The sequence below is a fragment of the Rhincodon typus genome, chromosome 31 (genome assembly GCF_021869965.1).
Source record: "Rhincodon typus isolate 14 chromosome 31, sRhiTyp1.1, whole genome shotgun sequence".
Classification (NCBI taxonomy): domain Eukaryota; kingdom Metazoa; phylum Chordata; class Chondrichthyes; order Orectolobiformes; family Rhincodontidae; genus Rhincodon; species Rhincodon typus.
Window position 1 is genome coordinate 7,531,431 of NC_063362.1, and position 27,366 is coordinate 7,558,796.

The following is a 27,366-nucleotide window of genomic DNA, read 5'->3' on the forward strand; positions in this document are numbered from 1 at the left end:
CTGCAGTTCCTACTATCTCTAAAACAAAGTTCCAACCTGTTTCCCAACACTATCCTTTACAGAGACTCAATCTCAGAACTATCACTCTCTTATTTTGCTTTTTAAATTGTTATTTAACTGATGTTTTCTAGTTTCTTACTCTTGGACAGTTGAGACCTTTTGTTATTATTCCTTTCCAAGTTTGATGGCAAGAACCTTTTCATAGTTCTGGTGACTTAATTTTTCTCAGTTCTAACAAAGTGAAGATTTCAATCCAAAAACTCTCCTGATTTTAGAAGCTTTTTTTAGACTAGGAATAACTTTTGCTGAGTTGACTAGTTCTCTTGAATTAACTCTATTCTCCTTCTGAAAGAAACTATTCCATCTTCTGAATTGAAGTCTGGGTTCTTCTGAACTGAAATTTGAACTTTCTGTTCTGAAGTAAAACGTAAGCTAATTGCCATAATGCGTTTACTCTGTCTGCCATAGACTCAACAGATGGAGAAAAAAAACACATTTTACCCATTAACATTTACAGGGATTCTTCCAGACATTCCAATACAGTTACATATCTTACTGCAACCAATGTATTTAGGCCACTGTTCCAAATTCACTTGCTGACCCTTCGTAAAAAAAAAAAATCCTTGACAGAAGTGGTCCGCATAGATCTGCTTCTATTTTGAAATTCAAATCTAAAAATATAATTTACAGTTACTACACTTCTTCTTGCTACAGTGTCCCAAAGTGCTTAAGGAGCATTATGGAAAAGAAGTCAAATTGCAGACACAGAAGGAAGTATTAGAACAGGAAAGCAAAAGTCTGACCAAAGCTTCCTTTGTTTTAGTGTCTACCCCTAGCCACCCTTGAGGACAAAATGGGAGGTTGTCCCCCTGTATCTGCTACAGTCCAGGTGAGGAAGGTTCTTCTAGTATTGTTAAATAGTAACTAGGAGTTTGACCCAGCAAGATAAAGAAGTAGTAAAATACATTGCTGAAATCTGAACAGAAATTCAAAGTGCCATGGACTACAAGTGCCAACAGTATTATGCCCGAGCAGGAAAGGGCAGCAAGGAGAAAGGTTTTGAATTTAAATTGATTGGGGAGTAGGAAATGTTGAAAACGACTAAATAGAAAGCAGAGAAACAACAAGGAGGAAAATTGGCATGTACAGTGGTTGCGGTGTAGATAACAGACTCCATGCACACATCAGATACAAGACATTTTATGAAAAAATTTTTTAAAAAATTAAAATGTCAGTGTAACTGCAAGCTATGCTTGAACAGTGACTTTCCAATCAAATGTTACCTGTTGTGATCTAACCTATCCACGTAGTCACAGCTGGATGTGATGTTACAAATGGACTGAGACTTAAATCTGCCCTTTGAATGCTAGGGATTTCAATACACCTTTAATTTGTGGCAATTTTCAATAAAATCCCTAGTTAGCTCTAATTGCTACATTGCTGTCATGGTAATTAAAGGAACACGCTATTAGGAGGTGGCACAGTGGCTCACTGGATAGCACTCCTGCCTCACAATGCTTGAGACCCAGGTTTGAGCCCAGCCTTGAGTGACTGTGTGGAATTTGCACATTCTTCCCGTATCTCCGTGGCTTTCCTATGCATGCTCCAGTTTCCTCCCACAGTCCAGGTAGATTACAGGTTAGGTAGATTTGCCATACTTAATTGTGCCATAGTGTCAGGGATAGATTAGGTTAGCTAGATTAGCCATGGTAAATGTGGGGTTATGGGGTGAGATCCTCTTCAGAGGATCAGTGTAGACTTGATGGGCTGAATGGCCTCTATCTGCACTGTAGGGAATCCATGATTCTAGGTACTAAAATCAGGAAGCTACTCTTGAACATAATTCAGTCAAGGTGGCTGACAACTCTGCCATAAAATATTTAACAATCTGTGTTTTTCACCTGCCCACCACAGGATAAACCATTCTTAGTTCAGTATTTTGAGGGCAACAATTCATTTAATATTGTTGTTCAGCTCTGTTTAAGCTAATGTTTTGCTTCAAATTTGAAGTGAAGGAGAGAAGAAAATGTGTGAAATACCAAGTTTGTTAATTATTAACAAATTAAAGGCTGCAGTCGGCTTAATTTTTTTCTTAATGACCTTAACTGCTGATTGTTCCTCTTCTCTGATTTACTTGCCTTCTCCCCTCCTTTATGGCTTTTCCTACCTCTCTTAGCCCTGACACCCTCCCAAGTTCCTTTTCTGACTGGCTACTTTCCACTAGCGCTAGCAAGGAATAGAGAAGCCAACTGCCAAGTACATTCTTGGGATTCTCAGCTTATTTTCTCCCCCCACTATTTCTGGAATAGGAGAACTGAGGAGATTGGTCGAGCCTCCGCTGCTACCTCTTCTGAAAATAGGCATCTCTGCAGGTTCTGGGAATGGGACCTCCAATCTATGGATGGTACCAACATTCAGTCACACGTTTGCCCACCAGTTGGGAAATAGGCACAATTGATACTAATATAATGGGTCGTGCTTGTATAAGAATGCAGTTGTGAGCATTTTTTAAAAAAAAATCTGTATTTTCTGAAGAAGGGTCGCTGGACCCAAAATATTAACTTTGCTTTCTCTCCACAGACATGCTGAGTTTTTCCAACAGTATCTGCATATGTTTCTGATTTCCATCATCCATATGTTTTTTTTATTATTCTATTTTTCACATGTCAGTTTGTTGGGGAGTTTGTGCCTCTGAGTGTAATGTTAGAGCCTGGTTAGGTTGAGGGCCTGCAGTTTAAGTGCATCATTCAGCTGATGAGCTTGTGGTCTGAGCTTCAGGGCAGGAAGAGAGGTGAATCACACCCCCCTTATTGCTCTTGCACACCCCCTAGTGGCAGTTGAAAAAGCCAAAGGGTTGAGGTCAAGTTGATATTTTGTCAGGGGGCAATGCACCAATTATCAGGGTTGGACACTCAACCGGCAGAGTAAAAGTGATCTCAGGCTGATTTTTGAACTCAGTCTATCTATAATTAGATAATTGCAGTGAAATTCGTGATGGTTACTAAAGGAAAGTATATTTTCAAGAACATGTATGACATGGATAGTTGATTAGAAATGCTTTTATGCTTCATTGCTATTGAGGGGTTATGTTTGAAACTGTAAGTTGCCCATTCTGCAATTGTTTTAAAAATCATTGTTTCACTCTTTTCAAGCTGACAGTTCTCTGTTGTGCCAAATATTGGTGACGACAAAACTACCCACAGTTTATATTGCTTTAAACTGTAATACAACAGTGAGTTAAGAAAGGAACAGTAGAGTTTTAAACCGTTGATAATAAAAAAAATGTAAACACAGATAGTGTTAGACCAATCTATAAATTAAAGCCATTTCCTCCCTACTTTACAAAGTGTTTCATTCATTTTATCTTGCATTGTTGTGAGCTGTAAGTGAGTAAGTACATCACAGTTGTATTCTCCAATTTTCTATAAAGCTCAATTTAATTGCACCACCTCAGGATCATGTGTAAGGCACTACTCGTGCCTTTTTTAATGCATTTTGTTTTTTTTTTAAATCAGTAAAGTGTGCTTTGTAAGGATATGTAATATAATTTTACCTTTTGTAAAAGCATTTGATCATTACAAATTATGTATTAGGCAAGTAACCAGATATGCTTCAGCCTTTTTGCATTGTATAATATTTTAAATTTTTGAATGCTGAATCTATTTTGGCACTTTTGAAAAACCCATATGTTACATGCCCTGATCAATTAAGAGTCTGTGGGATGAAGAAAGGAACATTTTGTTATAACAGCTTTTTAAAAAAAAAAGTTGGAAATTGAGAATTGTATAGCTGAAAAGAAACAGCATTAACCTTGATTTTATTGCTTCACTTATATATCACAGTTCCCTTTGGAAAAACTGGTTCATATTTGCTTTCTTATTTGGAAGAACTTGTATTTTGTGCTCTATTTGTTTGCAAGTACAAATGAGTGTCTCCAGTTGAAGGTCTCCTTCATGTGGAACAAGACTGGCATTCTGAAACCTGGCCGTAGACAGTCGAGCCTGTCCTTTTACTCCCCTGCAGTACATCCCAATCCGATAGATTTCTGCACTTTGTCAGCCATGGATGATTTAAGACCTGCAATCTGTGAAAATACAGAAAGAGTTTGAAACATCCTCAGAGAATTGATTTTCAAGGTTGCTCTTTAATTTACACATACGCAAGGCTTGCACCTGTTTTGACTAGTGGCCTTGATTTCTGTGCTGCCACTCTTCAGAATTTTTTTGGCTCCTAATTGATCAGAATCTCTGGCAGCAGTTTGTTCTTGGCTGCTTGTCTGGGAAGAGGCCTCTGCATCGCTGGGATCAATTAAACAGTCTCCAGAAAGCATTTGTACTAAATCCCCAGTATTGTACCTGGTGGGCGGTGTGGAAGGGGCATGACCATGCTGAGCTTAGCCTGATCGGAAAATTTGCCTCTCTTGTTGCTCGTCTTGTTTACACAATTCTATGAGGCAGATTCCGTTTGAAGTGTAGATATTTGCACTATACTGGGGAGCAGAAAAATGCCAACATTCTTTTCTTGGTGCCCATTTATTTTTGAATGGTATTTTTTAATAAGTTGGCTTTTGTCTCTTCCCCTTTAAAACTCTTCTTAACAGTGACTTCTTTGACCTAGCTTTTGATCATCTGACCTAATATCATCTTATGTAGCTCAGTGTCAAATTTTGATCAATAGTGCTCCTGTCAAGCAACATGGGATGTCTTGCCACCTTTATGAAAGACTGTGTTTTCCTCATTTTAGATCACCCAAAATTGCAGCTTTCTCCCATTTAAGGCTGACAGACAGATAACTTGCACTATAGAATCATCTAAATGCAGCACCTGGAGTAAACTGCAGTAAGGTGTTTATCAGTGTCTTGTTGATTCACCCAACTCCCTTGTGAGAGGATCTACTCTGTACCACTCTTTGACAGCAAGGTGGAGATTATAAGCCAACATAATTGTTTCTTGGCAATCAGTGGGGCCACTTCTTCTAGTGCCTAATGACAAGCAAGCAAACACTTTTAGATTAATGTAATAGCAGAAACTAAATCCAGCTGAGGATGTGATTTCAGTGTGAAATATTCATTTATTAGGCAGCTGGAGTTTGAATGCTGTGTTATAACATTTGGCTGATATTGAAATGGCTTGCAAGTCTATTCTTCAAAGTTATGTAGAAAAATCTACATGATCAAAAGAAGAAAAAGACTTGCATTTATATCGCATCTATCATGCCTGCCAGATGTCTCAAAGCACTTCCAACCATAGAAGTGCTTTTGAATTGTGTAGTCACTGTTGTAGGAAGTGTGACAGCAACTTGCAAACAGCGAGATCCCACAAAGTGCAGAGTGATAATGACCACTGTTGTTTGTGGTGTTGATGGTGGATATGATTGGGCAAAATGCTAGCGATAACTCCTGTGCTCTTGGGAAGAAATACTGCTGTAGGGCCCTTTACAGCCTCCTGAAAGGACAGACAGGGCTTCGGTTTAACTACACTAGAATGGAAGACTAATTTTTTCTAAGTAATTAAGTTGTGAATAAAAAAAGAATACCGCTCCAAGTTACATGGTAGAAATTTCAACAAAATGTTCTGAGAATCCTCGCAGTAAGATCAAGAGTCAAAGTAGTTGTCACATCTGAATCTCAAGATAAGGTCATAGCCAAAGAAAGCATTCCAAAAAAACATGCCGCAACGATTGTGGAGAAAAAACAATTGTGGATAAAAGTTTTCAATACTTTTATCTGGAAGCAGCTGGTTTTCGGGACATCAGTTGGGGTGCACTATGTGGGGATATGTGACTAAAGCCATGCTTACAAGTGAAGCATTTTATGATGATTGTCTTGTGTTTGTCAAGTGATATCTCACAATTGATGACGAGAAAAATTATTGTGCTTAGACAATATACTATTTTATAAATTTTGAGGTGCTACTTGGAACCTAATGGTTGAGAATAAAATTGCCACTCCACAATGGGGAAAGTACTTGCTAAATTATTAGGTGCAGTGCGCAAGTTTCAAGAAATTCTCGTTATAGGTCTTTACCCTTAAATATGAAGGGTATGATCGTGCATATGTTACTGGACTAGTAAGTCAGTGAGGGGCCTGGGCTAATGACCAGGTTCAATGAATTCAAATCACATGACAGCTGGGAATGTTTCATTCAATTAATGAAATCATTAGAATCCCCACAGTGTGGAAGCAGGCCATTCAGCCCATCAAGTCCACACCGACCCTCTAAAGATCATCCCACCTAAACCCACCCCATCCCTCTAACCCTGCATTTCCCATAGATAATCCATATAACCTACACATCCCTGGATACAATGGGCAATTAAGCATGGCCAATCCACCTAAGCTGCATATCTTTGGACTGCAGGAAGAAACCGCAGCACGCAGAGGAATGCAGACACAGGGCGAATGTGCAGACTCCACATGGACAGTCACCCGAGGGTGGCATAGAACCTGCGTATCTGGCGCTGTGAGGCAGCAGTGCTAACCACTAAGGCACCGTGCCACCTCCAATCTGGAATGAAATGTGGAATTAAAAAGCCAGCAATCATGATGACTATGAAACTGCCAGATTGTCATAAAAACCCATCTGGTCCATTTATGTCCCTACTAGGGAAGGAAATCTACCATCCTTGTCTAATCTGACTTATAAAGTGATTTCAGACCCACGGCAAAATGGTCCAATCTTAACAGCCCTCCGAAATGGCCTTGCAAACCACTCCGTGCAGCTCACCAATACCCTTTCATGGGCTGTCAGGACTGTGTGATATCTGCTGACCTTGCTAATGGCACCATAGTCCGTGTTCAAATGAACAATAACTTGGAATTTCTCTCTTCATGGAGTCAATATTCCCAGATTTTTCATGATGATTTGTTGGTACGTTCTGAATGCAAGTGGATTGTGAGCGCAATATTGCAAATTAGCATACACCTGGTCTGGGAATTGGTGTAATAATTGTGGCAATGTTTTATTTTCACCTTCTGGATACAAATGATGGCAATTTAATTGGCACTAGCTTTCCTCCAATATCATAATCTCTTTTGTCACGTGCCCTGGAAGCATCATTAATTCTTAGCTCCAAGTGAAACTTGTGGCTGGGCTACAGTGATGTTTTAGCACTGTAGCTCAATTATAAATGGACCAATGGACTGCATCACCTTTTCTCAGGTAATGCTCATACAAAACATATATCTAAGGTTTTATATTTGTAACTGGCCATGGAATTATAACAACATCAGGCTGTATTGAGAACTAAATTACCACTTTGTTAAATGAAGGGACTTAGTTGGCATTGAATTTCCCTGGAGAGAAGGAAAACTATTCAATGGCTAATGGGTGCAATCACCATTTTCACAAGTAAAAATGCAGATCAGTTTAATTCAGTTGAAAAGTTAGAGGTGGCAAACAGAGCAAGAGATGCAGTCTTAATTTTCCCCGTTCTGACAGCACTGTAGGTGTGCCTAACCCCTGAGACAGCAGCAGTTCAAGAAGGCAGCTCACTTCTACCTTCTCAAAGGCAATTAGGAATGGCAGTGAATGCTGTCTCAGCCAGTGACTCCCACATTCTATGAATGAATGAAAAATAAATGAGTACTGGGCATAATTCAAATAATTGAATTATGACTGGCCATAATTGAAAGGTTGAAAATGGAAATCGCTACTGGATTACTTTAAAGCATTACTTCTTATGATTCTACATGATAAAGCATGATCAAATAGTTTGGTTGCTTATTGGTTAAAATTTTATGTCTGAGATGTCAGTGATTGTGTTTAGGACAATGCTGATCATATTCTTGACTTGGATTTTTTTTCCCTGAATTAATGACCGTCTTTAGAAACGGAACTTTGCTGTGCCCAAGGCTCACTAATGAAATCTGAACTCTGGGTGCCTTCTTGTCTCAAATAGCATTTCCAATCTTTTCAACCTGGTCCTCTTGGAGTGTGGTCTGCTGAATTAGAAGCTTTTTTTTTGTGTGGTAGAACCAATGCACCTATTGGTATAAGACTGCAGTTAAACTCTCAACCGCGATGGTATCAGTCACAAGTGTTAGTTGTCATCAGTCTTTTTGTTATGGAGCAGATCATGGATTCCCAGAAGCTATGGGATTCAGTCTTATAGATTTGGAATGCAAGACTGAATTGCCTTTAACCCATTCCAAATCCTTTGCTTAATAGACACTTGATGGCATGTTGTGCTAGACTCAAAAACTGGTGACAGTAGGATTGTACTGAGCCATTAGTACTTTGCTTTTTCCACTATCAGCATCTTGTCTATTGTGAGAGTAATACAATTGCCCCTGGGCGTGGACTCTTGGCAGGGACCTTGGTTTGAATGACCTTATTTTTTTAAAATGGTATTGAGTAGACCTTTGAAATTGTCTGTATCTATAAATCAGATTGGAGGGGTCAAGTTTTCAACATTGTCAACACTGGACTGCAAGCAGCTTTAGGTCCACTGGGTTCATGGGTATTTTGGGACAATTGCTCATTGGCCAATTTTAATTATTCAATACATTGTGGCAGATAATGGAGGTTTTACTGCATTCAAAATGGAAGGCGGTTTATATAACTAGTCCAAACTTGCAGCAAGAAATTTACATTTATTCACTCATGGGATGTGGGCATCACTGGTTAGGCCAGTATTTGTTGCCCATTCTTAGTTACCCTGGAGAAGGTAGTGGTGAGCTGCCTTCTTGAACAGCTGCAGCCTGAAGTAATTCCACTGAAGCCAGTATCCCATCGCCAAGTCACCCTTTATTTACAAAATAAAAACCAAAAGAACTGTGGATGTTGTAAATCAGAAATTGCTGGAAAAGCTTAGCAGGTCTGGGAGAGCATCTCTGGAGAGAAAACAGAGTTAAACGTTTTGGGTCGAGTGACCCAAGTAATTCTGAGTTAACTCTGGTTTCTCTCCACAAATGCTCCCAGACCAGCTGAGCTTTTCCAGCAATTTCTACGTTTGTTTCACCCTTTATTTACACATGGAGAGTGCTTGACACTAATCCAGCTTTTTCAGAGCCAGCTCTGAGTGGACAGAACCTCAGATATAAACAGGAGTGTCAGTCAGGTAGGGCTTCCTGATTTGAAGGAGATTAATAACCCCAATCAGGGCTCTTGTATTCCATGAGGTCCACCTGGCTGACCTCACTACAATCACTATACTATCCATGTGCTGCATGTGGATCTACAATGCTGTTTGGGAGGGTGTTTCAGGATTTTGATCCAGCAACACTAAATGAAAAGCAATATATTTCCAAGTCAGGATGGTGAGTGGCTTGGTGGGGAACTTGTAGGTGGTGGTGTCCCCATGTATCTGCTGCCCTTGACCTTCTGAATAGAAGTGGTCATTTGGTTTGGAAGGTGCTGTCTAAGGATCTTTGATGAATTTCTACAGTGCGTCTTGTAGACGGTACACCCTGCAGTTACAGAACTCTGAAACATATTTTGATGGTTTGGTGATTCGAGCTTTTTAATGATTGTATCCTTGAATTTCAGACAGTGAAAGTTCAAGTGCCGAGGTAGGATGTATGTTCTTTTATCTACTCATGGAATGTACGTGTTGCTGGCTAGATGAGAGATGGTAGATTTCCTTCCGTAAAGGACATCAGTGAATCAGATGGGTTTTCATGACAATGCTCACCAGTGGGCTAACTTATTTTAACTCAAATTTCACCACCTGCCACATTGGGATTTGAAACCCTTACCTCCAGAACATTAGCTTAGGGTTCAGGAGTACCAGGCTACTAAACATTACTGGCGAACCACCACCTTCCCTGCCTAATGGAGGTTTTTGTGTTATGCTTTTGCAGTTGAAGCTGCCTTTTGTGAGCTGCTTTTTTATTTAAATCTGTTCAATGGAAATTTGCCAAGCGATGTGGTATAGGTGACCCTCCAATAGTTGACTGCTATTCTGTCAAGCAATGTAATACCAACTGCATATTTTAATCCATGGAGCAAGTGCTCTATGGCTGAAAAATTGAGTTGGTGTCCCTATAACCATTGGACCTTTTTTTTTGTAAATGAAGTACTTCTGCATGTTCAGTCTTGCATGATGTGACCACTTCCTGACCTGAAAAAGCATAGTTCATTCCAGCCATCAAAGGCACTCTGAAATGAATGGCGCTTCAGGATGAGTAACAGGTAAGTAATGAACTCGATGTGTGGTTGTCTAATTTACCTGTCAACTAATGTCAAAGGACATGTTATAGTGAGAACTGACTGTCAAGCTGAGGTTGAAAAGCAGAAGCCAATTTATTGGAAATATCTTCATAGGAATTACACTGTCCCCACTCCTCCTCCACCTCCTCCTCTCCCCCCCCCACCCCCTCAAAGCCAAACTGTGTGTAATGCTTCATATGTACAATTGTTGGCTGCTTTCAAGTAATGGTACAGCTATGGCAGCTCCCCCCCGCCACCACCCCAACAAATTTGCCAAAATAAACTATTTGCTTAAGAGCTGGTTAAGCTGTGCCTTTGCTCAGAGAGGTGCACTGAGAATGCTCCCTACCCTAACCTTTACTTTGTGATTTTCTGTCTTGCTTTGATACTAGTGTTTGGCTTGTTGGGTGGTCTTTTTTCTAAGTGACATCAAAGGTGTTTTCAGAGACGTCTGTTGTCCTGGACTGTCTGACCCTTGTATCTGATAAAGGTCATGCACAGACTAGAGGCCTTGAAGGGGGTGGATGGATGGATGAGGGAAACTGAGTAATGCAAAAAAAAGGCTAAATTTATAACCTTCAGCTCAGCCTGCCAGAGGTATGTAGCTCACAGTTATCTGAGCTTTGCTGATATATGTATCATCCAGTTGCAAAGGCAAGGCAATAGCCTGCCATAACATTGTTAGGAATTTATAATGAAATACTTTCTGCTGTAAAGGTGTTATTCTGTAACAGGCATTTTTACCTGAATATGGTATTTGGTGTAAATTGCAAATAAATAGTTTTTTCCAGGATTCACTGTACACCTCGCTGTTACTTCAACAGGAATGCCATATGATGAAAGTACAGTTTATATTTCTCCAATTCAATCATGCAGCTCCTTGCTCCTTGTGCAGAGAGAGAGAAATTGCACACTCCCAGCCTGTGTCACTCCTTTGTTTACTTCCCATAAAAATGGAGTATTCCGGGCTGTGCAGCTTTGCAATTCAACTGGTGCAAGTCAATATTTATTTATTATAGTTTTGGCTGGAATGTTTTGAACCATCTGGCTTTCATACTGTTGGCTCCTGCAGTCGGTATGTGTTTCCTGCTCAACGTCAAAGTCAGAAATCACACGACACCAGGTTATAGTCCGACAGATTTATTTGAAATCACAAGCTTTCGGAGCACAGCTCCTTCATCAGGTGCAGTGAGAGGGGAGAGCACACAGACAGAGTTTATAGGCAGAGAGACCAAGGGCAGAGAGATCAAAACATCATACAATTGGTGTGAGTAGAGTGCCCGTTAATAATCTCTGCAGGTGACCAAGTGTGTTAGATGGTGTGTAAAGTGTCAACAGCTGAATAATCAGTGAAGGGATCACCTATAATCTGATTAAATGAGGCAGAGAGATAATTACAAAAAATTAAAAATAAGGTGGTGCTGGAGACAAACCAAATGACTGGAATAACATGATAGGTATAAGAGCTTCTCTTCCTTAATTAGTTTGTACAGTTTTGAATTACTTATTACTTTGGTTAGACCTTTAGCATGTGACTCTTATACCTATCATGTTATTCCAGTCATTTGGTTTGTCTTTAGCACCACTTATTTTTAATTTCTTGTAATTATCTGTCTGCCTCACTTATTTGGATTATAGTTCATCCCTTCACTGGTTATTCAGCTGTTGACATTTTACTCACTGTCCAACCTGCAGAGACTTACTGTGTGGCACTCCACTCACACCAATTGTATGATCCTTTTGTCTCTCTGCCTATAAACTGTGTTCTGTGTGCTTCTCTCTCACTGCACCTGACAAAGGAGCTGCGCTCTGAAAGTTTGTGATTTCAAATAAACCTGTTGGACTATAATCTGGTGTCGTGTGATTTCTAACCGTGTCCACCCCAGTCCAACACTGGCACCTCTACATCACAGCTGCTGAACGTCATTCCACAAAGGAATCATTTCATCAGTCTGTGTTCCTGTGAGGAAATTGCACCAGTTGGGGGTGTGAAATTGGGAATTTTGGTACATCCTTGAATGGGTGGAAAATCGTCTGGCCTGCACGCCCAAGTTTCAAACGTGCTCAGGATGGGGTGTAGCTCAGTACAAATTGGTAACGCAAAAAAAGTTCTGAAAGTTGGATTCAGAGAGAATATTTCTTCTTTTGGGGGTAAAAGAGCGTCACTAAGGACCATTATCATCATGACAGCCACCAAAAACACATTTTCATCTGCAGAGTGGTGAGAATGAACTCCCTTTCTTAGGAAGTGGTTGAAGTGTTGTGTGTTGGTGGGGTTGGTTAGCTCAGATGGCTGGACGATGGGTTTGTAAAGCACTGTGATAGTAACCGTGTATGTTCGATTCCCACACCAGCTGAGGTTGCCATGTTGGTTCTCCCTTCTAGATCTCACCCCTTTCCCTGAAGTGTGGTGATCCTCAGGGACGATGACAAGCTTACGTTTATTGATGCGTCAAGGTGATGCTGCGTAACTGTATGAGGGAGAAACGAATGGCAGGTTCTGATAATCAAAGAAAGGTAGCAGATAAACGCTGATAGGATCTGGTAGGGCTGAATGGTCTGTTTCTGCACTATGTTACGACTTTAATACCATCTGCCTGGGTGAATGCAGCTCCTGCAACATTCAGGCCACAGCAGCCCGCATGACTGGCACCCTGTCCATAAGCATCCACTCCCTCCACCATGGACACTCAGTTGCAGCAGTGTGTATTATCTACAAGATGCAATGCAGAAATTCACCACCAATCCTCAGACAGCACCTTCCAAACCCATGACCACTTCCATCTAGAAGGACAAGGGCAGCAGACTTAAGGGAACACCACTACCTTCAAGTTCCCCTCCGAGCCACTCACCATACTGACTTGGAAATATATCACCGTTCCTTCACTGTCGCTGGGTCAACATCCTGGAATTCCCTCCCTAAGGGCATTGTGGGTCAATCCACAGCGGGTGGGTTCAAGAAAGCAGCTCACTACCTCCTTGTCAAGGGCAATTTAAGGACAGGCAATAAATGCTGGCCAGCCAGCGAGGCCCACATCCTATAAATGAATTTTAAAAATTAGCAAGAAGTCATGAAATCCATCTCCTCCTTTCTGATGCCAGTTACAATGGAAAAGAGTAGTGAATAGATGGGTAGTGAATGTCACCTAGAAATTTACTTTTGCAGTATTAGCAGGCTCACATAACAAGCATATTCAACACTTCTCTATTTGCTGTTTGAATTCGCGTGTTTAAAACTCTTCAATATTAACGAATTAGTGCCTTCACTGAAATTGCAAATAATGTCAACTGAATGTGTTAAGCATGTAATGGTTTATATTGACAACAACAACATCCCTGACATAGAATTGAAGGGGTTAATTTTAATGTAGCCTTCTTGCCAGGAAATTGACTGGATTCGATTTAACATCTCGTCTGATTTTACATTGCAATGCCTCCAATAAAAGCTAAAATCAATCAGGGTGCAATATAGGTGGGAGAGCCAACCGGTCCAGTAGGTTTTTCAGAGTCTACTGGGTGAAATGAGATCCTTGTAGAATATAACGGCACAGAAGGAGGCCATTCTGCCCATTGTTCCTGTTATCCTTTCCCATTGCTTTTATAATGTTTCCTTTTCCAATACTTATCTGCTTCTCTGTAAAAAAAAAAGCAATTCTGCTTCTGCCACTGTTTTCAGAATGTGCTGATCTGCATTAAAACTAAAAACATCCTACCTGCTCCCTTTTTGGCAATGACTATAACTTGCTTGAACATGTGGTCATCAGGCCACAGCTTGCAATGGGTAGAATGTAAATGTTTGTTTCTTCTGGTCGGGGTTGGCACACCCATCGGAAACTCTTTTATTGAGGGACTTACCTACCATTTTACCTGCTGGTAAAAGCAAAAACCATCCTCGGACTGTTTCAGCGCGTTTAATGGTTATTGTGTTGATGACAGATTTCACTAATGTGCAAGCGTGGTTCTAAGTGTGGTCCCCACCCACTGTTCCACAATCACAGTCAAGCCCGTGGTGGTGGAGGCACAAAGTGGGAGTGAGGTGCTTTCACTAAAGGAGGGGAACACAGCGGGTGGGTTACTTTCTGTGTAATTATCTGCTGAGCAGCATTGGAGAGACTGGAGGGTGAGTTAACTATCTGTATTCTCAGCAAGGAAATGGTTTGTGGTGCGAGTGTGAAAAATGCAAATTGGACTTGGAAACAAAAGACCTTCAAATTTGTTCAATTCTGATGATGACACTTATCAGCATAGGGCCGTTCGCTTCAAGTTAGTTTAGAATGAGCTGAAGGGGTAGCTTCCTGTAATAATAATCATGCTTCCTATTACATCTTTTTGCCAGTATACTTTATCCCACAAGTTGTAGTTGTACTGTGGTACAAACAAACAGGCTTTGTTTAGCTCCTTTGATCTATTTCCTTATTGCTGCTGTTTTTGTTGGAATTGGAACTTTTCTTCTCTGCTCAAGCATGAGATGTTTCTTTATTGTGGAGCCAGAAGTCTGCAGAAGAAGGTCAGTCCACCAGCAGTGTGAGAAACCCCACTGCACCTTTACTTCACAACAGAGATCTAAAGCCAGGTCAGAACCACAAGTAACAGCTTCGTGTTTGGTGCAAGTCCCACAGCAGTTTTTGGACTATGTTGGTGCAGGATGCATTAGGCCTATATATAATTGCAACATAGCTGACCTCCTATGATTCAAAGCCTAGGAGATAATGAAGTCCGTACCTCAGTACAAATGAACACTCGTTATGTCTAAATGAGAGAAGGAAGCCTATACTTTGACTGCGAAGTGATAGGGCACCAACTCTAATCTGTTTCAAAAGCAGGCCTGTGAAAAACGACCAATGTGGAAGTACTTTCTTTTAAAATCAAGACTAGGCGTTTAACAGGAAGAGAATGTTAGGAGCCCTGTTGAAGAATGCTTTTTAATTTAGACTGTGCTGAAGGAAATAATGTGGGTTTCTCTTCCGCACCTTTAATTCAGCTCAGTAATGTGTCCAACATGACTACTGACCTGTACAAGTGAGTTTTTCATTTAGCAGAATTCAAGCGTTATGCAGCCAAACAATCTTAACCGTGCAGATCTGTCAATTAAAGCTGCTCCATATCATCATTAATCGGGCTACCTGTTGGATTTATTTTTTAAAAAGGTGTTGTTCATGATGAAAGAGGACTTAGAGCTGAGATCTTATAATTTTCTATTTCCAAATAAAGGAGGTATAAGGTGGAGTAATTTGGCAGTCGGTAAGAGTGAATTGTTGGGCAGATTATGATTGCCATTGATAAGGGATTCTCTGTCAGTTGCCAGCTCCATCTTGGATGCATGCTTATTGACACTGCAAATGTTAAGTGGGTGTAAAAGGCCAAGTATAAAAGGTGCAAGTTAAACAGCATAGAGATAAAACAAAAGAAGTTCAGATGCCGAAGAGCTGAAACAAAAACAAATTGTCAGTGACCCTTTTTCAGAACTGTTCTGGACCAGGGTCGCCGGACTCAAAACATTAATTCTGCTTTCTCTCCACAGATACTGCCACACCTGCTGAGTTTCTCCAACAATTTATGTTTTTTGGTTTAGAAATGCCTGAGCTCTTTCTGTCGGGAGTTTGAGCCTGCATGCCTGAACTGAAAGTTCAATTTGGAATTAAAGGGAAGTTACAATCTGAGGTCCAGAAAAGGAGGCAGAGATTTGGGGGTGTCTGCAGAAGCTTTTTTTTTTAAAGAGGAAGGAACAATAAAATAAGAAATCAAAGCCACCGAACTTTTGGTTAATAACATTCTTTTTAGATGTGTAACTCAATTGAAAACTTACAGAATGAACAAAGGTTTTGGGTTTTTGTTGCATGTTAGATAAATCCAGAACATTTTTCTCAAAAACTGGTGAACTATTGCAAGATCAAATAGCTTTGCACACAGTTTGGGCCAATTTCTTTGTGGTTACTTTGCAAATATTGGTATGGTGTTCATTTTCGGGGCAGTGATGGCTATCCTCAAATGAGGAATCTGCTGAAGTGGTGGGACTGAAATCGTATCATCTCTCGTAGATCATTACAAATTATTTTTGCCCTTAAGTTAGGCTTTGTGGTTTTTTAATAGTTTCCAAGAGGTAATAAGGGAGTATTGGATTAACATTGTTTTTGTTAATTTATTCTGTATTTGGGCAGTTCTTTCTTAAACATTTGAAGTGAAGTTATTGTAGTATAGAGTCCATTGTATTGTATTACAATTAGCAAAGGAGTTTTTTTTAAAATGCCCATTTAGTAGGGGCAATAATATCAATACCTTTCAACTGATCACATCAATTGCATGTTGGCACGCGATTATAGAATATGGTTCAAAATGTGCAAGTTGTTTAAGATAGGATACACGAGATAGAAACATATATAGTGCAATAGACTTTCAATTCTTGTTTCATTTCAGTACCTTTTTGGAGTTCAAATATCAAGCTAAAATTCGCTTGTTTTGGTGGAGTTTGGTTAAAGTGTAAGTAATAATGAAAAATCTTTAGGAAGCTAAAGATAATCCATCATTTTGGGATCTAATCTGGGTTGACTTTTTCACATGGTATCTATCGAGACCGATGAATGTGGGTGGGGATAATGACCTGTTTGCAGTGGGCAGTGCCAATTTGAGCCCTGACCGAAAAGACAGGCGGTTGATGTTGGTAATTCTTATGCTTGGGCAATGTTGCTAAAGAATAACTCAGATCTTTGACTTTTTTTTGTGTGTGTGTGATAGAACCGGGGACGCTTGGCTGAAAAGAGGACAATCCCTTTGCCGCCAACAAGAGTACCTAAGAAAGAACTGACCTCGGCTTTTACAAATAGTGAAGATAGTAAAGAGAGCGAGAAAGCAAATGGTGACCGCCCTCCTGAGGTAAAACAGGAAGAGGAAATTCAGGCTAGCACAATGAAAAGAAGGTAACAGTTTATTAAGCATTTAATCTATGTTGGAAGATAGATTTGTGAGGTTATTGTACAAAGACTATGCACAGTGCACTGTACAATGCATTGTCTGTATGATTAGAAAACCATGGTGTTTACCTTTCCTACTGCATCAGGGCAGTGGCATTGACACAGTTCTATCTGTTACAATGCCAATTTTGCCACGTTTGGCTACAGTCATAGAGTTTGCAGACCATCCTACTACAGCAGCAGTGCTGCACAATGATTGAGATCCAATTTATTCGGTCATGAAACACCCCAGAAAGAAAGGGGTAGAAAAGTTTACTTGGTCCACCGGCCAGTGAGCTTTCACTTAGGACTGAAAGAGAACTGAAAGAGACTGTAAATTCTAGTGCCGCTGTTTTGACTCTCTGAAGGTGGGATAAACAGTACTGTTCCTGCCATGTGCTCCAAAATCATGCATTGCAACCCTCTAACTTTTCCAAAATTTTGTAAAATGTGCTCATGGTGTGGATCAGAGTGATGGCACAGAGTTTCCTTAGCCTCCCTTTCTCCCCTACTATCACCCATACCTTTTTTAATTACCTTTCTGGGTGTGGTTTTTAGTGCAAATATTTACCCACTTCCCCTTTTTCAAAAAAAAATGGAAGCTATTGTTGACTCAGTTCACACCACAGGTTTTGGAAGGACTTCCCACAACCCTCCGTTTTTCTTTTTAAAAAATTCTCTCTTAACCTCATTTTAATTGTGAAAGTACTCGGCAGACCTTCAGGTGGAGTTGGGAGTAAATCTGTGCAGATCTGATTCAACATCTTGCCGAACGGGACTTTCAGAGAAAGTCTCCCCTTTGTGATGGTGGCCCCCATCGTCCCCCACACTTCCTGTGGGTGAAACGGGAAGCAAAAAATATGTGTTTCTAAAACGACTGCCGCTGCTGTAGTGCGATTCGTTACTGGCAGGTTTTCAGCAGTGGCCTGTGGTGGCATGTCCTTCTGTCAATTCCTCACGGTTGTTTCCGCTTTCCCTCCCCGGAGAGAGGTTGCCTTATCTTTTTTGTCATCGCTTGCTGCTTCTTCCAGATGGCAGAGCCCGAGATGACAAGCTGATGGGTTTTTTCTGTGGGGGGATGGGGGTGTTGGGTTAATTTCCTGTGGTTGCTCACCAGTTCATACATCTTTTTTTTTGTTGGTGCACTGTTTCGCACATTACTCTAGCTCTGTCTAAATAGGTTAATGTGGAAAGAAACGTCGTGTGAATATAAAAGAGTATAATCATTTTCATAGCAACAGGGAAAGGAACAGTGCACTTCCTACTCTGGGAGTGAGGAGAGAAAACATTTGGCAGTGATTCCTGGTAGGCAGCACGGACTTGAATATTATAAAGATGGATTTAAGCAAAGCCAAAGAATTCTTGTGGTAAGTCATTCGGCAGGCAGCATTTTAGCACATTAACCTTTTTAGACAACGTTGTACTAATGCTTCATGCAACTTGTGCTGTAGACCTCTATGACTTAATGTGAACGTGTCAACAGGCATACTCCTTGAGGAGGTCAAAACCCACTGTGTTCATAATTGTGGGCAGGGATTTCATATCCCATTGCTCTGTGACAAGGTCTACTGAAGCAAGGTTGCAGTGTGACAAAGTACAACCTTAAACTGCCTCTTATTTCTCCATTTCACTAATGGTTTTGAAAGAGTTAATTCTGTTTCTCTCAATCATTGTGTTTCCTCATGTTGCACTCTATGTCACACAGAGTAACATGCAGCGTGCTGCTCAGAAACAGGCCAACTGACCCCATACATCTGCTCCAAGTCTTCATTACCCTGCCCTATCAGCATATTCTTGTAGGAACTGTCTCTTCCTCCAACTCTAGCCTTTAGTGTGTCTTCACATTACCCACCATTGACAGCCATGTTTTAATTGCCATGGTATCACTTACCAGAGTTCTATTCCCAACCCCTCTGTTGGACCCCTCCATAAGGAATGTTGGGTATTCTGAATTTTCTCATGGGTTGTTCTGTTAAATTTTTACGTGTGTGCAGTTGTTTGGAGGCATTTGTCTATCTTAAAAGGTTGAATATAAATGTACATTGTCACATGCATAAACTTGTATCTCACTTGGAGCAAGACTGAATATAATTACATTCATTTCAATAATATAACAAAACAAACTTGGTGGGCATTGGTCCACAGTATGATGACTTTTGACCCAGAACTATACAATAAGGAAAAGTTATATGTTCTTTAAATGTTTGTTGAATCTGTAATTGTTTTAAAATAGTGTTTAGAAAGAACCTTTAAAAATGTGGATCGATTCTAAAGGGATTAATTACTTTCTTGGATTACAAGAAATACTGGTCCATATGAGGTGGTGGCCTTTGACCTGGAGGCAGTACCAACAGGAAGGAAGAAGCTACAAACCAGGTTGATATAAAGTTGAGCCACAAGCAGAGGAGTTGGAGGGTGAGGTTGATCAGCACACATGGAGAAAGTAGTCATAGACAATAAGAGGGATATCATAAGTTTTTGCAAGGAATCAAAGCATATCACTGTTAGTAGGAGGAGGAGGAGGACAGTTTTTGTGTGGCAGAGGAGGAGACAGGAGCTCCTGAAGGTAATGTGTGAGCTGACTAAAAAATGTATAAGTTGGAAAGCTGAGTGACTGGCTCAGAAATGCTACAGAGCAGGGAGAAACTGATTTCTCAGTTTTCTGACAAAGGCCAAATCGTGCGCTAGTTTGATTGGCTGGTGGAAAAAGGCAATCCAGAAAGCTGTGCCATCAGGACAGTTGTAACCTGAAGCAGTAAGGCTTTGTAGAAATCCACCTTGCTCATGATAGTCAGCCCCATGAAACACAAAGATGTAATAGGCAACGACATATTGTGGAAATGTGTAGCTATGACGTGCCACATTTACACAGCGAATGATGCAAATACTTGGGTTGCACAAAATGCATCTTTGTTATATTGACTGTTTAAGATGAAATTTACCTTTTCATTTGAAATATCAGCTACTTCCTGGTTAATTTGTATTGTTTCTGATTTTCATGTCAATGCATAACCCACAAAAAGCAGAATCATGTTGATAATGGCCACCAAATGAAGACAAAATTAAGTAAATTTGGTTAACATGGTGTAGACTGGATGAACACAGCAGGCCAATCCTGCTCCTCTGGTGCTGCTTGGCCTGCTGTGTTCATCCAGCTCTACACCGTGTTATCTCAGATTCTCCAGCATCGGCAGTTCCTACTATCCAAGTGAATTTGATTATTTTGGTTTACAGTTTCCCCGGGGGGTTGGTAAAAACAGAAATGCATGAAATGCCTAAATTAATAAAGTAACATAAATCATTCGGGCAAGTGCTCGGTCTGCAAACCAGAGGCTGACAACTTGCAGTAGCTCTGTCAACATACCCACAGGAGATCAGGAAGATCCTGCATTTGATGGGCAATCTCTGTCAATTTGTCTAAGAATGCCGGGGGTGATAGGAAAGGCGCTACAGGAAGGGAGAGAATTCAACCTTCTGATCAACGGAAAGAAAAATAGCAAATGGTGGAAATATTCGGCATCTCAAGTTGCACCTGGAGATATGGAAGCAGAATAAATGCTCAAAGTTAAATCACCTTTCGCCAGAACTCCATTGTTGGAAAGGGTGCACTCTGGAGTTGGCTCAGCTATGGACCCTCTGTACTTTATGGTCATTATAATGGTCACATCAACAACGATCATGTAGGTGAACTACTTAGAATTACAGAACTGTTGCAATGCAAGGAGCCCATTCTGCTCATCATGTCTGCACTGACTCTGAGCATTTTGACGTGGTGCCAAACTCCTGCCTTTTCCCTGTAGCCCTGCACACTCTTTCTTTCCATTGTAACAATCATCCAATGCCATCTTGAATGCCTCAATTGTAACTGCATCTATCATACTTGCAGGCAGTGCATTCCAAACCTGGACAGCATGTTTTTCTCTCACGTCGTATTAACTTCTTTTGTAAAAGCTTTTAAAACTGCCCTTCTAAAGAGTAGCTGTACCCTAACACCACTTACAGGAAAAGCAGCACTCCTATTCTTCCATTTAACTGTCCGAACATTCCCAATGATTGGATTAAGTGTTATCATAATTTCTTTGGTGATAATTCCATTAGAAAGACAATTAGACAAGAGTTGACAGCTGGGGAAGTAGCTGGGTGTACTTGAGGTCCTGGGGTGGGGGGGTGGGGGGGAATGTTGGAGGTGAAGTGGGCAATGTTGGAGCACGAATATTGGCCAATGCTCCTGAAAGGTTTATCTACTCTGCTCCTCAAACACTGATCAGCACGACAGAGAAAGTGGATAAAGGAATGTCAATGTTTCTAGCAGAGGTGGGCCGTACATCTTGCAGCTGCATAAAAGTTCATCAAATTGTTTGGTGTGAAAGTAAGACAGATCAGGATGTGGATAGCAAGATCAAATCTCCTTTCCTGCAAAGACCTGGTTTCAAATCCGGCACAAGCTAATGAATTGAAAGCTTCCTGTCTATTGACGGTTAAAGGTACAACAGGAAGTTGAGGATGGACCATTTTTGATTTGGCTCCCAGTAGGCTTGGCCAGAAAATTACCACCACGGGAAGGCGATGGCTTGGGTTTTAATATTATAAATTAATTATTAATACTGTGCATGGCAGCATTTTGGTTATGTTCCTGGACTAGAATCCAGAGACCAGGACAAATGATTCAGAGACTTAAGTACAAATCCCACCACAGTGGTTTGAAGTTCACTTAAATAAGTAGATCTAGAATGACAGTCTGGTATTGGAATGATGACCATGTAAGTAAGATGTGGAGGTGCCAGTGTTGGAACGGGGTGGACAAAGTCAGAAGTCACAAGATGCCAGGTTATAGTCCAACAGGTTTATTTGAAATTACAAGCATTCACACTTCACCTGACAAAGGCCATTAATCGTATTATCGCTGGACTGTTAATCAGACCTAGGTAACGTTCCAGTGACCCGGGTTCAAATCCTGCCACGGCAGATGGTGGGATTTGAATTCAATAAAATATCTAGAATTAAGAATCTGATGATGACCATGAATCCATTGTTGGAAAAACCCATCTGGGGGTTCACTAATGCCCCTTTCGGGAAGGAAGTTGCCATCCTTGCGTGGTCTGGCCTACGTGTGACTCCAGACCCACAGCAATGTGGTTGACTCTGAACTGCCCTCTGGGCAACTTGGGATGGCTGATAAATGCTGCCTGGCCAGCAATGCCCTCATCCCATTAATGAATAAAGAAAAAAAAAATTTGGTGCTAACTGGCAATAAATTGTTAGTTACGCTTAACAAAGCCACAGAAGGGCTTGAGTAGAAAACAGAGAAATGATACATAGGTTCAGAAGTGGGTATCCTTTAGAGGCTGTGTTTCAAGCACATTGTTGGCATGGTGGAGAGATCCTGATTCTGCATCTAACCTGGCACTAAATGCCTGAGATGGAATGTGTTCAATATTCATCCTTCACCTCAAACACAAAATGTGCTTAAAATGATTAGATCGCAAATTTTTAATTGTTTTGCAGTGTATTCATGCATGTGTGTAGATACATCTGTTTGAAGGAAATAAATTACATTTGAAGGTGCTTCCTTTGCACAGCAGGGGTTCAAAATCCATGGGGAGAGAAAAAAAACTCCTTCAAATATGTCCTTTTACAAAGTGTGTGTTGGATTTGGGCCAGGATTTCAGGAAGCTGCAATTGATCTAATGAGGATTAAGAGCCAATACTGAAGGAAGCGGCTAGTTATATCCCAGCAATAATACAGTATTAAAATGACAAATGGCCAGACAATAGACCTTTCTTAACAAAGAACGGATGGGAATAAGTAATAAAAGTAGCTGCATAGGAAAGGGCTCTTAAGAATTGTTGGCCTGTGTCCTGCTTATTTTGTAATCTAGAGAAAAGCTTAAAAAAAGGAAATTTCACATCATGAGAAGCAGTGACTCCTTGCTTGCAGTTTGGGTTTTAATATTATAAATTAATTATTAATATTGTGCATGGCAGCATTTTGGTTATGTTCCTGGCCTAGAATCCAGAGACCAGGACAAATGATTCAGAGACTTAAGTACAAATCCCACCACAGTGGTTTGAAGTTCACTTAAATAAGTAGATCTAGAATGACAGTCTGGTATTGGAATGATGACCATGTAAGTAAGATGTGGAGGTCCCGGTGTTGGAACGGGGTGGACAAAGTCAGAAGTCACAAGATGCCAGGCTTTAGTCCAACAGGTTTATTTGAAATCACAAGCATTCACACGTCACCTGACAAAGGAGCAGCGCTTCAAAAGCTTGTGATTTCAAATAAACGTATTGGACTATAACCCGATGTCATGTGACTTTGACCACGTGAGTGTCATTGTTGTAGGGTAAAGGTTATCAGACCATAGGGCTGCGCTCTCATTAGAGAGACAGACAACTGGTGGTAGTTTAACCTGAGGGTCACCGCAGCTTGGGCAAAGGGGGATGGTGACAAGGAGAATCCTTCATGGTAACATCAGCCAGTGGTGGGAATTATAGGAATTCTATGATTCTATGAACCCATGTTATTAGCATCAGGCTGCATTGCAAGCCAGCTGTCCAGCCAACTGAGCTAAACCATCCCAATCAGATTGTTGTATTACCTTCACCAATTTCCTTCCAGGAAGGACATCTTTCAACTTCACCCCTGATCTGGACAAGATTCACAGCAATGTCGTTGACTCTTAACTGCCCTCTGAAATGGTCCAGCAAGCCACTCGATTGTACCAAATTGCTCCTGACTTCTTGACAGCAATGAGCATTAGACAATAAACGATGACCCAGCCAGGGAAACCCAATCTCCAAGGGTGAATAAAAAAATTAAGATGAGCACACAATCCAGATAAGTGCAACTCAAGGCGAGCCATGGTACAAAAGCAATATCTTTGATACCAGGGTAAATTTTCAAATTGTGGCCTTCAGTGTGTATGCATCACACCCACCTCTTTCTTTTTTTAAAAACAAACAACTGACCTGGGAAAGTGGGAAATCTACACGGATTGTTGACCAGTAATCTCAGTGGTAAGTCTCCCGACAAGGAGCAGAGCATGTCATCACAAAATGTACCCTGCAACGTTGCAGGCCGATGGTGCGTTTTGTGAAATGCTGGTGATGTGAAACTTGAAGTGTGCCATCAAAATGAGGTGGCAGGCATGTGGGGTGAGGGGGGGAATCTTTTCTCTGCATTCAAAACATGGAAAGAGATTGCGTTTTACAAAAATGTCTTTTCGGTTTCACAACCACCCTTTTCTTCAGGCACTCTCAGCTTGTTTTCCGCTCACAGGTTTGTGCGACTTTGAAAATCACAGAGATTACAATAGATCGCAGTCCCACGCAGATGTGTAATACTTAGCCACAGAAGGAATTGTGGTGGGAACTTCTCTAGCTGGCTTTTCTTTAAATTGAGTTCAGGGTCATATTAGTTCAATTTTCATTCTGCTTAAAACAGCAAGAAAACCCTGAGGCAATACTGGATGTAAATTGCTGCGCTCTCTAATATAATTATTCTCCGCTCACCAAACATTTTCATTTTCTTCTCCTTTTATACATTTGAATTGAAGAAGTTGGTACTGTTCTCTTTTGAGAGAAGAAGGCCGAGAGGAGATTTGAGACCTGTTTTCAAACTTTGTGAGCGGGCTGGATAGCACAGATAGGGAGAAAGTGTTCCACTCAAAGAAAGAAATAGAAGTATGAGAGGGCATAGATTTAAAGTGATGTACAAACCAGGCAAGGATGATGTGAGAAAAAAAATCAATTTCACACAGTGAAATGTGGTGGAGGCGTTGGGACATTCAAGAGGGAATTGGCTGGTTATTTGGAGAAAAATGCTGTGCAGGGAAATGGGGAAAAGGCATGACATTGACACCGGTCTTAGAACAGTTGCAGCAATGACGGGCTGAACCGCCTCCTTCTGTGCCCTAACAGTTCTGTGATTTGCTCATGCAATGTATTCTGCACAGCACCTGCCTGACAGCTAAACCCTGCCTATTGCCAGACGTCTAGCAGAGCTGGTTTAACCTGGGAAAGGTTCAGACACAGACGCAGCAACTTGTTTCCCCCTGGGAGGAGGTAGCCTGATGGAAAGGATAGGCAGTCTGCATGGGGACAATATCTCTGGGGAGAGAAACAGGAGTAAATGAATAGTTAGGTGGTCATGTTTGACTGGCACAGGCTCAATGGGCTTACGGAATAAGACCTAACATCCTGATGTCCTAGTAACAATGTCTGTGGTGCCAATGTCACTTGTAACTAGTTGCCAGCATTGAATAATATAAATTTTCTTTAAGACAAGGGCCTCTTCTCATTAGACTACCAAGTGGTTTTCCTCTATCACACGAGAACAACAAAGTCCTGTAGATCTCTACCAGGAAAGTGATGGCAGTGATTCTACCAGATGATAAGCTGTGGTGATGATCTACTGAACAACATGATCCCAGCAGTGGGCACCACTCCAGCTTTGAACTAAACAGCAAGTGGTGGAGGTCTGCATAATCCTCAGACACAGCTTTGGAAAAAAGTCTTCTTGTGTAAGCAGACAGCTGCTGAAGAGCTGAACTTCCAAGAAACCTGCAGGAGAGAAATACCTGGCAAGATTCTGCAAGGCAGAGTCTACAATCTGTGGTAGAAAACATTTCAGAACAATTAAGTGGTGCGTGGCAGTGAGTGTGGGCTAAGAACTCTGTGGAGCTGAAAGTCTACTTGTACCTAAGTATAGACGGCATCAGGCGCTGGGGATCTGTAGCAGTGAAGGTTCAGCTGGAGAGTGAATGGATAGTGGAGGCTCAGTGAGAAATCCCTGGTAGGCAAGGTAAAAGCTCAGAAAGCAGAAGTCCCAGGCTGGACTAGCTAGAAGTAAGTGAAGTACTTCGAGAGCTCTGAAGAAGTGTTGTTGCTTTGGGAGGCAGATAACGTAGGCATGGCTTCAGGGAGGTAAATCAAGGGCCATTGAAGCAATTCGAAACAAGGTCACAGATCTGGGAATGTTGCAAAACCAGAATTAATGATAAAAGGGCTGTTTAGAAGCCCAAGCAGATAAGGTCTAACAGAACAGCAAAGCTAGGGAGTTACTGAGGCTGCAGAAAAAAACTTTTCCCTGAGTTAAAAGCATGGTGAAGAGAGGAAATGTCTATTTTAAACCAAACCTAGTGACCGTCATGCAGGAAAAAAAACATAAAGCAACAGGAGTGCTTCGTAGCATTGCAGATGGTTCGCAATATCTAAGGAAATCTGTTACAGGAACAGGATTCATCCTGAGAAGGCCTGTGAAGAGTGGCAGTAATTAAATAAAGCAATGAAAGGAACAAATATTGTTTATTAAAGTTACAGACAGTGAAATTCAGTTGATAAAGCCATTATGGAAACAGGAATAATTTAATCAGGATTCATTCAATAAAGTCATTAGGATAACGGGGATTGTTTATTAAGGCTACAAATAAAATTCATCTTAAAAAGACATGTATTGTGTTATGTCTCGCAGCCAGTATGTCAAAATGTTCTGAGACATGCTCAGGATATTGTCATTCTATAACCCGAGGTTATACAGATCTCAAACTCCATATTATCTTGAGACATGGCACTCCATTGGAAGCACGCGCTTCTGTTGTAAACTAAAGCTTAATGTTAGCCCAGACACTTGTGTGCCTGAAGAATGTAAACTTTGTGTGGAAAAGTTACTTGTAATAAATGTCTGTTTGATTCTCTAACACCATAACAACCAGTTTCCCATGTCACAGAAGATAACATCAGCAAGTAAAACACACTGCAGGTGGCAAACTTATGCAGGACTCCAACAGGACTCATCCATTTTTACCTGCAGAAGGTGGAAATTCTCCAATTTGACTGGGAAAGCTGAGAAAAGCCTACGAGTACAGCTATAAACGGTAGGAACATTACTCTGCTGCAGAATTAAGACCTTTTAAAGCAAAAAACAAATAATTGTATAAATAATTAAATAATAAGTAAACAATCATGGCAACAAAAGTAATATTGCCAAGAAAATTTCATTTCAGAGATGGGCCAAATAAAACAGATTTGGACATCTTAGAGAAGACAGTTCTTAAGATACTGAATACTTGTGAAAATAGATCCTAAATCAGAAGATGAACAAAATAAATACACTTGTATTTAAGTAAGACTATAACTGATGACTGTATAATTCACCAAGGGATAAATAAGCAACAGCTTGATATAGATTTGCGAGCTTTTGGCAATTAATTTAAGGTGAGAACAAATAAAATTCTGGAAAGGTCAAGATTACATAGAAGAGTTCA

At 40.8% G+C, this 27,366-nt stretch overlaps 1 protein-coding gene across 8 annotated transcripts in view; it reads left to right on the plus strand.

Moving 5' to 3' along the window:
• samd11 (sterile alpha motif domain containing 11) overlaps positions 1 to 27,366 on the plus strand; it is a 280,049-nt gene that overhangs the window by 60,986 nt on the left and 191,697 nt on the right. For all 8 annotated transcript variants that reach the window (XM_048615172.1, XM_048615168.1, XM_048615167.1 and 5 more), the window contains exon 3: positions 16,884 to 17,065. In XM_048615172.1, coding sequence (XP_048471129.1) covers positions 16,884 to 17,065 — 182 coding nt within the window. The remainder of the gene's footprint in view (positions 1 to 16,883; positions 17,066 to 27,366) is intronic.